The following is a 13,792-nucleotide window of genomic DNA, read 5'->3' on the forward strand; positions in this document are numbered from 1 at the left end:
TTACAGCTTCAAGGGGGGCGTGTGGGCGTTTGGCATCGTGCTGTGGGAGAAAACAAAATGTCTGCCATCATCATTTACAAGGCTGTATGGGTGGCTGCCTGGTGTCCATCATGATAAAGACAGGTCAAATCTTGTGTTCATCTAACCTTTTATTTACCCAGATAATTAATTGAGAACAAATGAAATATAATTATAACAACATGGACGTAACAAAGTGGATGTTTGTGCTTCCCAGGCTCCATTACCCTAACCTGGAGACGCCATCTGTCCCAGTCACAAGAACACAGACCTGTCCCTGAGGGCTACAGGACAAACATGTGACCGTGACATCATTGATAGTGTCGTGGTAACAGCAGCAACGGGTAGAACACGATGTAGCAAAACAAAAACCTGTGTTCTTATTGGACAGGTTCAGGTAAGACCTCTGTTTCCTGAACAATAACCCAGACATGAACAAGTTTCTTTTTTATTATTTTTTCTATTCAAGGGTTTCGTCACAAATGGCACCCAATTCATTCAGTGCATTCCTTCTGACCAGAGACCTATATAGGGAATAGGGTGCCATTTGGGGAAGTACCAAATAACAAAAATGAAAGTTTGCGTTGAGCAGCTTTGTACTCTTAGCTGCACAATGAAATACTCACTGCTGGGACAATAAGGTTTGAATTGAACATCTAAATGGAGCTGGTCTCTTTAATACCGTTGTAAACACACTGCACTCACATCCTGACCCCTCAATACACACCAGGAACAGTAGACCTCACATCCTGACCCCCTCAACACACCAGGAACAGTAGACCTCACATCCTGACCCCTCAACACACCAGGAACAGTAGACCTCACATCCTGACCCCTCAACACACCAGGAACAGTAGACCTCACATCCTGACCCCTCAATACACACCAGGAACAGTAGACCTCACATCCTGACCCCTCAATACACACCAGGAACAGTAGACCTCACATCCTGACCCCTCAACACACCAGGAACAGTAGACCTCACATCCTGACCCCTCAATACATACCAGGAACAGTAGACCTCACATCCTGACCCCTCAATACACACCAGGAACAGTAGACCTCACATCCTGACCCCCTCAACACACCAGGAACAGTAGACCTCACATCCTGACCCCTCAACACACTAGGAACAGTAGACCTCACATCCTGACCCCTCAATACACACCAGGAACAGTAGACCTCACATCCTGACCCCTCAATACACACCAGGAACAGTAGACCTCACATCCTGACCCCTCAATACACACCAGGAACAGTAGACCTCACATCCTGACCCCTGAACAGTAGACCTCACATCCTGACCCCTGAACAGTAGACCTCACATCCTGACCCCTCAGCACACCAGGAACAGTAGACCTCACATCCTGACCCCTCAGCACACCAGGAACAGTAGACCTCACATCCTGACCCCCTCAACACACCAGGAACAGTAGACCTCACATCCTGACCTCTCAATACACACCAGGAACAGTAGACTTCACATCCTGACCCCTGAACAGTAGACCTCACATCCTGACCCCTGAACAGTAGACCACACATCCTGGCCCCTCAACACACCAGGAACAGTAGACCTCACATCCTGACCCCTCAACACACCAGGAACAGTAGACCTCACATCCTGACCCCTCAACACACCAGGAACAATAGACCTCACATCCTGACCCCTCAATACACCAGGAACAGTAGACCTCACATCCTGACCCCTCAACACACCAGGAACAGTAGACCTCACATCCTGACCCCCTCAATACACACCAGGAACAGTAGACCTCACATCCTGACCCCCTCAACACACTAGGAACAGTAGACCTCACATCCTGACCCCTCAACACACACCAGGAACAGTAGACCTCACATCCTGACCCCTCAACACACACCAGGAACAGTAGACCTCATATCCTGACCCCTCAACACACACCAGGAACAGTAGACCTCACATCCTGACCCCTCAATACACACCAGGAACAGTAGACCTCACATCCTGACCCCCTCAACACACTAGGAACAGTAGACCTCACATCCTGACCCCTCAACACACACCAGGAACAGTAGACCTCACATCCTGACCCCTCAATACACCAGGAACAGTAGACCTCACATCCTGACCCCCTCAACACACCAGGAACAGTAGACCTCACATCCTGACCCCTCAACACACACCAGGAACAGTAGACCTCACATCCTGACCCCCTCAATACACACCAGGAACAGTAGACCTCACATCCTGACCCCCTCAATACACACCAGGAACAGTAGACCTCACATCCTGACCCCCTCAACACACCAGGAACAGTAGACCTCACATCCTGACCCCTCAACACACACCAGGAACAGTAGACCTCACATCCTGACCCCCTCAACACACCAGGAACAGTAGACCTCACATCCTGACCCCTCAATACACCAGGAACAGTAGACCTCACATCCTGACCCCTCAATACACACCAGTAACAGTAGACCTCACATCCTGACCCCTCAATACACACCAGGAACAGTAGACCTCACATCCTGACCCCTCAATACACCAGGAACAGTAGACCTCACATCCTGACCCCCTCAACACACCAGGAACAGTAGACCTCACATCCTGACCCCTCAATACACCAGGAACAGTAGACCTCACATCCTGACCCCTCAATACACACCAGGAACAGTAGACCTCACATCCTGACCCCTCAATACACACCAGGAACAGTAGACCTCACATTCTGACCCCTCAATACACCAGGAACAGTAGACCTCACATCCTGACCCCTCAACACACCAGGAACAGTAGACCTCACATCCTGACCCCCTCAATACACACCAGGAACAGTAGACCTCACATTCTGACCCCCTCAACATGAGTAATTTCACTGTATGATTCTGTCCCAAATGGCAATGGTCAAAAGTAGTGCACTATATAGGGAATAGGGTTCTATAGGGCTCTGGTCTAAAGTAGTGCACTATATAGGGAATAGGGTGCCATTTGGGATGCATGCTATGATTGGTCCCTTGTTGTTCAGAGATGTAGCCCAGGTCTAGATCTGTAATCTACAGACTCTTTGTCAGGCTACTTCTCTAATCACTCTCACAGGTGAGGTTTAATCCAAAGTATTCAGTCTCTGAATCCACTGTTGAATCAGAGTCCTCTTCCTGTCTGTCATTTCCTTCTAGTGCTGATAATGTTTGTCCCTCTTCCTCTCTTTCTGTCTCTCCTAGCAGGAAACCCCTGTCTTTCTCCTCTCCTCTCTCTCCCTGCAATGTAGATCCTCTGTCCTCCTCTCTTTCTGTCTGTTCTGACAGTGGACTCCACTCTTCCTCATCTCCTTCACCCTCTTCCTCCAGTGGACCCCAGTCCAGCTCTATTTCAAACTCATCCTCCACTGGACCCTCGTCCTCCTCCTCTTCTTCCTCTCTTCCGGTCTCCTCTGTCGGTTTAGCAGTAGGAGGGGGTCGTGGGCAGACTTCACCGTTGACACTATGTTGGAAAAACAGCTCACAGTCCTCCCTCCAGCATTTGATGTTGATGTTGTACCCAGCTGCCTTCATCTCGTTCTGCTTATTTAGGACATTGCTGTGTGTGGTTGTTATGCCCATCTTAGACAGTCTTTTGAAAATGGGCTTAACCCCCCCTTGGGTCAGTGTTGAGTTGATGACATAGGCCAGTGCAGAAAGCCTGGGGTTTCTACCTCTCAGGGCCACCGAGGCAGCTACACAGTTATGGATGGTGGAACCCCCTGTTGCAGTATTGATGGTGGTATGAAGCCATGGTGTCTTCCTGGACAACTCATCATCCAACGCTTTGTATGAAAAACACTTCATATTCTCCAACGAGGTACTACTCAAGATGCAAGGTTCAGCAGAAGTCAGGTAATTTAAGGGTCTTGCATACGCCTTGACCTCTGCTTCTATTTTCTGTGTCATCTGCTTTCTGATTTCTTGACACATGGTTTCATTCGTCAAGGCTAACCTGACAAATGTCGTCAATTTGCCTTTTCCCAAGTTTTCAACCATTCCGGAAAATTCTGATGAAACCTTCTCAACCCTCTTTTTCAGCTTTGGATCCAATTGGTTAGGATATGTTATGACAACCTGCAAAATAATGTGAAATTAATAGACCAATAGAGTATTATAATGAAAATACAGAAGGCACGAATACTACAGTACAAGTATATGCATGTGGTTTTGGGAGTAGCGCTTTGTAGTTGGCTAGGTGATGCCTTCCCTGTAGCTCAGTTGGTAGAGCATGGTGTTTGCAACGGCAGGGTTGTGGGTTCGATTTCTACGGGGGACCAGTACAGAAAAAAAAGAAATGTATGAAATGAAATGTATGCATTCACTACTGTATGTTGCTCTGGATAAGAGCGTCTGCTAAATGACTAAAATGTAAATAATGTGATGCATGTTGCTTTAAGAGCCACTATACTTGGTCTTAACATTAACATGCATCGCTTGCGGTACGATTTGTTTGGTAGCATTAAAATAACCGTATTTAATATCGGCGAGAAATACATTTTTATTTTATTTTTTAAACACAAAAGGTTAAATTGATACACCTTTATAGAGTTACGGCCATATTTCCATGTTACAGCGCTTATTTACTGAAAACAAACAGAAGACAGAGTCCTGAACTATTTTGCTGTCTGCTGTCTGAACACCTGTGAGTAAAAGCAACAATGTGTTGTCACTGAAAAATAGTCGGCTGCAACTGTTCAAACGCTATACAATAAGTGTGTATTTTGCATTTGTGAAATTATTTTTGATATGAAAGTATATGGATTTATGTTTCTATAATCGTACCGAAATTGAGAATCGATTCGCGATTAGTTGGGAGTATTTGGCTGTTTTTGAGGCAATTCGCCCTTTAATTATAATGTCTAAGGTCCTTGGACTATGGAGTAACGTTAGACTCCTTTAGTCCAATGTTGTATAACTACCTCGACAAGACTGCTCCTCGGGGGAACCTTTTTATAGGGAGGACATGTCTTCTTGGTTCCCTTGTCTGTTCCAGATGGACTCGGTTCCCGTTCAGATGTCTTCTTGGTTCCCTTGTCTGTTCCAGATGGACTCGGTTCCCGTTCAGATGTCTTCTTGGTTCCCTTGTCTGTTTCAGATGGACTCGGTTCCCGTTCAGATGTCTTCTTGGTTCCCTTGTCTGTTCCAGATGGACTCTGTTCCAGTTCACGCTTCCTCTTCTTGCTCGTCCCCGGTGTCTGATGCTCCGATTGCCATTTCTTTAAAACGCTTAAAGATTCCTCTATCCTGAGAAATAGTCGATAACACTTTGCACAAATTCTCCCCGATTTCACCCCTGGTGCTTCAGTTAGCACTAAACCGGTGGCAAGGAATCTATCACATAACTTTTTTTCCTTTGAGGCTTTAGGCTTGTCAAATATTCTTCGTGTTGCCTGTAATGTCCCCTTGATGAGCAGGTTTTGTCCGCAGAGCCGACAGGTGTTCTGTATGGATGGATATGGGTCTGATATAGCTTGATAAGTGTGCAGAAGTATGGTCTGGTTGCAGAGCACTAGGTCTACGGCTGACATTGTTGTGTGTTTACATGTTCCACTTCCTCCTGAACGCAGATGGTGGATAAATGAAGATGGTTCACTCGCCGTTTACAAACAACAACAACAAAAAAGGTCAGTTCCGGTCTACTTAACTAGATGTCTCTTATAGACACCAAATGCAATAGCAGCTGGGTCTGGTCTACTTCTTTGTTCATTTACTTGTATTATCACAGATTATGGCTATACTGACAGGTTTATACATGTGTCTCCGGACCTAACGATGGGACTCACCGGGCTGCCTGACTTCCGCCTTTCCTTTCTTTGGATTGGTGGATGCATCTCATTATTGTAATCCCGTTTTGAATATTCGACGAGGGTTGTTTACGTCGACCGTCTGTATTCAATGGAGAAATGATATGATTACTAGCCTTATGCCATGAAAATGCGTAGCCATCTCAACTCCGATATAAAGTTGTTTTTCCTTCTTCCGTCGGTAAATCGACGCTTCGGAAACACGTCATTGATTGGTCCCTGGTTCCCCGGTGGATACAGTTAAAGCTCTCCAGTCACGTGTAGTCGACGGTGTGCTACAGTTATAATACTGTATTATTCATGTGTGTGTGTGTGTGTGGTCATCCACTTGATTAGCAGTTAATAGTTTTATGGCCAGATCCTCAATTTAAAGTCCAGTTAACGACTTGGGTTTTGCGCAAACCTAGGATGAAAATAGGACGACTTCAATTTAGCCGCAGACCTGGTCGCCAGCGTGGTACAGAGTTCCCTGTGACACGAGGAGAACGAGTCAGACCCAGTTCTTATTATTATATATATTATATTATATATATAATTATAGCTCGGTGAATCAGACAGCGAACCCTTCGGTGACTGCCGTATACTACCGATTCGGGATTTTATAACCGCATAGATTAGTTCAGAAATAAAAATCGAATACATTTCGAGATATTTTTGCTATCGGTAGGTTGAGGTCGATGAAAGGTTGCATCATCGGTGTTAACATAACACCAATTCGGATGACCTCGGTGACATGGTTATAGTAGGAACTGACTGAATATGGCACAAGAAGGTTTTGGTTTATTGGCCCAACATCATAGGTGAGAGGGGAAAAAATAGTTTTTTGGGTTTGGTGACAATGACCAGGTCAAGTGTTCTATTCTTCCAGAAGACCTATGGCAAGAGGAATGTATAGTGTTGGGTTTTATTTCACTTATTAGATGTGATGCATTACCATTTACAGTAGATGTAGGCCTAAGTATGAACGGACTGTAATGCACTAAGAGGTTTATATTGTATTAACATAGATTGAGCAACATATAATACACATGACTAACTGGAGGGTTGCTGGCTAGTAGGAGTGTAGGCTGAGTAGACTCGTGACACACACACACACACAATGCCTGGTTGTGGGGCCGCTCAAGGACAGGTGTCCCGGAGGGGCTGGTATAATGGAAGCAGAAACTGTCCTAACTGTAGCATAAAAACAGGCACTGTCCTTGGGTGTCTGACTCTCGGGTTCACACATGAAGATAAGCTAGAAGACAACTATGCTTGGCAACAAAGATGCGTCTAGAGGCTGGGACCAGCCTGCACGCCAACGATAGGATGAGTAAGTTTAAACCACGCTCATCCTCCCTCTGACAGGCCAGCAGTGAGCTGGAACTATCTCTGTCAGAGTATTTAATGAAGAACTTATGATGTCATTTTCAGTTCTCTGTTTGCCCTGCGAGGTGTTACAGTGAACCCATATATACCAACATTGCATTTACCATTTATTCTGCTTGACTAATTCTATTAATAAACAGCTGAAAATATATTCAGTAGCCTAGTGTTAAATTTGGTTCTGATACCAGAATTGAATTGACAGCAGCCCTAACAATAGTAAACAAGAAGCATAATGGATTCTCCTTTAATTAAATCATGTACATAATGTATTATTAGTTGTACATTTTTGCTAATTTCTAACATTATTTTAGATTTTTCTCTCACGTGTTCGTTCATTCTTTATTCTGGTTACAGCTTATATGCGCAGGTGTTTCTGTCCACCTACTCAATCTCTTATCGTTCTAGATGGTAAATAAGAACAAGTGAATCATCTTCAAACCCAGGTTTAAACATCAAATACCATGCAAAAAATTATCTTGATTGCGATATGCCTATTTAACAGTTGTCCAAAGTTTGTGTGCATATTCAGACCCCTTTTTTCTCATCAATTTACCCATAATACCCCATAATGACAAAGCAAAAACAGGTTTTTAGAAACATTTGCAAATGTATAAAACATATCTAATTTACATAAGTATTCAGACCCTTTGCTATTGTAACCGATGTGAAATGGCTAGTTAGTTAGCGGTGGTGCGCGCTAATAGCGTTTCAATCAGTGACGTCGCTCGCTCTGAGACCTGAAGTAGGGTTTCCCCTTGCAACGCGGCCGCGGCTTTTGTGGCGCGATGGGTAACGATGCTTCGTGGGGTGTCAGTTGTTGATGTGTGCAGAGGGTCCCTGGTTCGAGCCCAGGTTGGGACGGAACCTATACTGTTACACTATGAGACTTGAAATTGAGCTCAGGTGCATCCTGTTTCCAACAATCATCGTTGAGATGTTTCTACAACTTGATTGGAGATCACCTGTGGTAAATTCAATTGTTTAGACATGATTTTGAAAGGCACACACCTGTCTATATAAAGTCCCACAGTTGACAGTGCATGTCAAAGCAAAAACCAAGCCATTGAGGTCGAAGGAATCTTCTGTAGAGCTCCGAGACAGGATTAGGTCAAGGCACAGATCTGGGGAAGGGTACCAAAAATGTCTGCAGCATTTAAGCTCCGCAACAACACAGTGGCCTCCATCATTATTAAATGGAAGAAGTTTGGAACCACCAAGACTCTTCCTAGAGCTGGCCGCCCAGCCAAACGGATCAATCTGTTTTCAGGGAAGTCAGGAATCAATACGCACAGTCAGTTAGGAAAGCAAAGGCTAGCTTTTTCAAACAGAAATTTGCATCCTGTAGCTCTAACTCCAAAAAGTTCTGTGACACTGTAAAGTCCATGGAGAATAAGAGCACCTCCTCCCAGCTGCCCACTGCTCTGAGGCTAGGAAACACTGTCACCACTGATAAATCCACGATAATCGAGAATTTTAATAAGCATTTCTCTACGGCTGGCCATGCTTTCCACCTGGCTACCCCAACCCCGGCCAACAGCTCCGCACCCCCCGCAGCTACTTGCCCAAGCCTCCCCAGCTTCTTCACCCAAAACCAGATAGCAGATGTTCTGAAAGAGCAGCAAAACCTGGACCCGTACAAATCAGCTAGGCTAGACAATCTGGACCCTCTCTTTCTAAAAATGATCTGCCGCCATTGTTGCAACCCCTATTACTAGTCTGTTCAACCTCTCTTTTGTATCGTCCGAGATTCCTAAAGATTGGAAAGCTGCCGCGGTCATCCCCCTCTTCAAAGGGGTGACACTCTAGACCCAAACTGTTACAGACCTATTTCCATCCTGCCCTGCCTTTCAAAAGTTATTAAACAGATCACTGACCATTTCGAATCCCACCGTACCTTCTCCGCTGTGCAATCTGGTTTCCGAGCTGGTCACGGGTGCACCTCAGCCACGCTCAAGGTACTAAACGATATCATAACCGCCATCGATAAGAAACAATACTGTGCAGCCATCTTCATCGACCTGGCCAAGGCTTTTCGACTCTGTCAATCACCGTATTCTTATCGGCAGACTCAACAGCCTTGGTTTCTCAAATGACTGCCTCGCCTGGTTCACAAACTACTTCTCAGATCGAGTTCAGTGTGTCAAATCAGAGGACCTGTTGTCCGGACCTCTGGCAGTCTCTATGGGGGTACCACAGGGTTCAATTCTCGGGCCGACTCTTTTCTCTGTATATATCAACGATGTCGCTCTTGCTGCGCGTGATTCCTTGATCCACCTATACGCAGACGACACCATTCTGTAAACAGCTGGCCCTTCTTTGGACATTGTGTTAACAAACCTCCAAACGAGCTTCAATGCCATACAACACTCCTCCCGTGGCCTCCAACTGCTCTTAAATTCAACCGATCGCTGCCCGCACCCGCCTGCCCGACTAGCATCACTTCTCTGGACGGTTCTGACTTAGAATATGTGGACAACTACAAATACCTAGGTGTCTGGCTAGACTGTAAACTCTCCTTCCAGACTCATATTAAGCATCTCCAATCCAAAATTAAATCTATAATCGGCTTCCTATTTCGCAACAAAGCCTTCTTCACTCACGCTGCTAAACATACCCTCGTAAAACTGACTATCCTACCGGTCCTCGACTTTGGCGATGTAATTTACAAAATAGCCTCCAACACTAAGCAAATTGGATGCAGTCTATCACAGTGCCATCCGTTTTGTCACCAAAACCCCATATACCACCCACCACTGCGACCTGTATGCTCTCGTCGGCTGGCCCTCGCTACATATTCATCGCCAAACCCACTGGCTCCAGGTCATCTACAAGTCTTTGCTAGGTAAAGCTCCGCCTTATCTCAGCTCACTGGTCACCATAGCAGCACCCACCCGTAGCATGCGCTCCAGCAGGTACAGTTGAAGTCAGAAGTTTACATACACTTAGGTTGGAGTCATTAAAACTCGTTTTTCAACCACTCCACAAATTTCTTGTTCACAAACTATAGTTTTGGCAAGTCGGTGAGGACATCTACTTTGTGCATGACACAAGTCATTTTTCCAACAATTGTTTACAGACAGATTATTTCACTTATAATTCACTGTATCACAATTCCAGTGGGTCAGAAGTTTACATACACTAAGTTGACTGTGCCTTTAAACAGCTTGGAAAATTCAAGAAAATGATGTCATGGCTTTAGAAGCTTCTGATAGGCTAATTGACATCATTTGAGTCAATTGGAGGTGTACCTGTGGATGTATTTCAAGGCCTACCTTTGGTGCGAAAAGTGCAAATCAATCCCAGAACAATAGGGTGCACTTTGGAGTGAAGCACTTGCTTCAGGGACCTTTTGAGGAACCACCTCGGAGACGACACAGTGGAAAGGAAACACTGAACTCCCCTCTCAGCTGGCAGAGCCGAACCTGTTGGTATGAGAGAGAGAGAGAGAGAGAGAGAAGCGGAGTGACAAGGTGAGGGAGAGAGAGAGAGAGAAGCGGAGTGACAAGGTGAGGGAGGGAGAGAGAGAGAGAGAGAAGGTGAGGGAGAGAGAGAGAGAGAGAGACAAGGTGAGGGAGAGAGAGAGAGAGAGCGAAGCGGAGTGACAAGGTGAGGGAGGGAGGGAGAGAGAGAGAGAGAAGCAGAGTGACAAGGTGAGGGAGAGAGAGAGAGAGAGAGAGAGAAGCAGAGTGACAAGGTGAGGGAGAGAGAGAGAGAGAGAGAGAGAAGCAGAGTGACAAGGTGAGGGAGAGAGAGAGAGAGAGAGAGAGAAGCAGAGTGACAAGGTGAGGGAGAGAGAGAGAGAGAGAGAGAAGCGGAGTGACAAGGTGAGAGAGGGGAGTGACAAGGTGGGAGAGAGGGCGGGACAAGGAAGAGATATGAGAGAGAGGGGGGAGAGAGAAGGGGAATGACAAGGTGAGAGAGAGATGCGGAGTGACAAGGTGAGAGAGAGAGGGGGGAGATGGGGGGGATGAGGAAGAGATATGAGAGAGAAGGGCAGTGACAAGGTGAGAGAGAGGACTGCCTCCCATTCAACAGGAACACAAAAGAGAAGACAGTCCTTTCCATGGGAACACAATGGTGTGCAGTCAGTCCAATGAATGGATTACACATCACATAGTAAGTGCATCAGTTACACACGTACTGCATTGATGTAATGTAGCAGGCCAACTGGCCATAACGTCCAGCACCTTTTAAAACCGACTGGTTGGCTGACGTCGTCACTAAAATGAACGCGCGTCCATCCATGTGACCGGGAAGGCTTGCGTCGTTACGATTCTCAACGGTCAGATAGCGAGCAACAATGACAAGAAGCTGCCACGTGGGTAATCTCGTTTCAGCTCAATGCCATGTATTGTTTTGGCTGATGTCACGTCAATGCTAATATGGCTAAAATATGGATTTTTAAGTCTTTTTGACATGGATTGTGTATATGTGAATTCAATGCATGTAGGCCCTTCATATATATATAGGCTATGAGCAGCACTTCGTTCAATTTATTCAATCGGCACAGCCAGAAGAGGACTGGCCACCCCTCATAGCCTGGTTCCTCTCTAGGTTTCTTCCTAGGTTCTGGCCTTTCTAGGGAGTTTTTCCTAGGGAGTTTTTCCTAGCCACTGTGCTTCTACACCTGCATTGCTCGCTGTTTGGGGGTTTTAGGCTGGGTTTCTGTACAGCACTTTGTGATATCAGCTGATGTAAGAATGGCTATATAAATAAATTTGATTTGAGTTACTTGTTTTCTTGCTCAAACAACGAGCAACACCTGTCAAACTCAGTCCTTTCTCTCAAAACACAGGGATGATCCCTTCGCGATCGACTGTAGTTGTCCACCACTGCAGATATTGCAGTGTTTCAAGGGATCCATTCTAGCTCCACCGTCGCCACACTGTTTTCGTTGGTATAGGACAGGTATAATACATTATTGTTGCTACAGGACAGGTATATTACAATATCGTTGGTACAGGACAGGTTAGTTCAGTATTGTTGGTAAAGGACAGGTATATTACAATATCGTTGGTAAAGGACAGTTATATTACAATATCGTTGGTAAAGGACAGTTATATTACAATATCGTTGGTAAAGGACAGTTATATTACAATATCGTTGGTAAAGGACAGTTATATTACAATATCGTTGGTAAAGGACAGGTTAGTTCAGTATCGTTGGTACAGGACAGGTTAGTTCAGTATCGTTGGTACAGGACAGGTATATTACAATATCGTTGGTAAAGGACAGTTATATTACAATATCGTTGGTAAAGGACAGGTTAGTTCAGTATCGTTGGTACAGGACAGGTTAGTTCAGTATCGTTGGTACAGGACAGGTATATTACAATATCGTTGATAAAGGACAGGTATATTACAATATCGTTGGTAAAGGACAGTTATATTACAATATCGTTGGTAAAGGACAGTTATATTACAATATCGTTGGTAAAGGACAGGTTAGTTCAGTATCGTTGGTACAGGACAGGTTAGTTCAGTATCGTTGCTACAGGACAGGTATAATACAGGACAGGTATATTACAATGTCTTTGTCACGGATTCGGTTGTATTCTAGGTTGTCTGTCTTGCCGTTTCGTTGGGAATAGGGTGCCATTTGTGACGTAGGCTTTCCTCTGTGACGTAGGCTTTCCTCTGGGGGCAACGTAACGTACGGAGTTGGTGGGTGATGTGCAACTCCTTAATGTCTCCTCTGGTCCGGTGCCAAAATGTGTTTAACTGGTATTCTTTCAACTAGATTGTTGTCTTTATAAAACTGTATAAACAGTTGTTATTGAGCTACATTATTTACGTTGAAACCCCCCCCCAAAAAAAACACCACTCAGAAAACGTTCTTTTTTATTTCATATATTTTCAATTCCAAATAAGGTATTTTTTTTCACATGAACCCTGTACACATGCACTAGCTGTTGTCAGTACAGTTATGTCAGTGCCAAGCAGGACAAGGTGCCATAACGCAACAGAATGAACCTGTAAAATGAATCACTTTCACCTGGAAAAACAAAGAACACATCTCACCTGGATCGTCATTCCCTTTACAGGACATTCCGAAAGTATTCAGACACCTTCTCTTTTCCCACATTTTGTTACCTTACAAATGGATAAAATATGTTTTTCCCCTCATCAATCTACAGACAATACCCCATAATGACAAAGTGAAAACAGGTTCAGACATGTTTGCACATTTATTAAAAATAAAACAGAAAGACCTGATTTACATAATTATTCAGACCCTTTGCTATGAGACTCAAAATTGAGCTCAGGTGCATCCTGTTTCTATTGATCATCATTCAGATGTTTCTACAACTTGATTGGAGTCCACCTGTGGTAAATTCAATTGATTGGACATGATTTGGAAAGGCATACACCTGTCTATATAAGGTCCCACAGTTGACAGTGCATGTCAGAGTAAAAACCAAGCCATGAGGTCGAAGGAATTGTCCGTAGAGCTCCGAGACAGGATTGTGTCGAGGCACAGATCTGGGGAAGGGAACCAAAACATTTCTGCAGCATTGAAGGTCCCCAAGAACACAGTGGCCTCCATCATTCTTAAATGGAAGAAGTTTAGAACCACCAAGACTCTTCCTAGAGCTGGCC

At 44.9% G+C, this 13,792-nt stretch overlaps 1 protein-coding gene and 1 long non-coding RNA gene across 6 annotated transcripts; both read right to left on the minus strand.

Annotated features, from left to right (window-relative positions):
* Nucleotides 1–131: 131 nt before the first annotated feature.
* On the minus strand, nt 132–1,664 carry LOC115206678 (uncharacterized). The gene is made up of 2 exons (XR_003880837.1): nt 1,593–1,664; nt 132–1,525 (listed from the first exon to the last, which is right to left on the minus strand). It is a non-coding gene; the product is annotated as an uncharacterized LOC115206678 (long non-coding RNA).
* A 1,279-nt stretch (nt 1,665–2,943) lies between these two features.
* On the minus strand, nt 2,944–6,132 carry LOC115206677 (uncharacterized). Of its 5 annotated transcripts, none has more exons than XM_029773872.1 (3): nt 5,805–6,132; nt 4,941–5,578; nt 2,944–4,095 (listed from the first exon to the last, which is right to left on the minus strand). In XM_029773872.1, exons 2-3 carry the CDS (start codon nt 5,547–5,549, stop codon nt 3,082–3,084), a joined length of 1,623 nt encoding a protein of 540 aa, XP_029629732.1. In that variant the 5' UTR covers nt 5,550–5,578; nt 5,805–6,132; the 3' UTR covers nt 2,944–3,081. The 5 variants fall into 5 exon arrangements, with proteins under 5 accessions (XP_029629732.1, XP_029629734.1, XP_029629733.1 ...); XM_029773874.1 differs by having other exon boundaries at nt 4,941–5,051; nt 5,154–6,132; XM_029773873.1 differs by having other exon boundaries at nt 4,941–4,986; nt 5,038–6,132.
* Between the last annotated feature and the right edge of the window lie 7,660 nt (nt 6,133–13,792).

Source organism: Salmo trutta, chromosome 13, assembly GCF_901001165.1.
Source record: "Salmo trutta chromosome 13, fSalTru1.1, whole genome shotgun sequence".
Classification (NCBI taxonomy): Eukaryota; Metazoa; Chordata; class Actinopteri; order Salmoniformes; family Salmonidae; genus Salmo; species Salmo trutta.

Excerpts from the sequence above, each read along its gene's own strand:
- LOC115206677 (XM_029773872.1), bottom strand. The coding sequence starts at position 5,549 with ATGTCAGCCGTAGACCTAGTGCTCTGCAACCAGACCATACTTCTGCAC. Across the intron at positions 4,096-4,940 it reads CGAGGAGCAGTCTTGTCGAG|GTTGTCATAACATATCCTAA; the intron begins GTAGTTATACAA and ends ATTATTTTGCAG.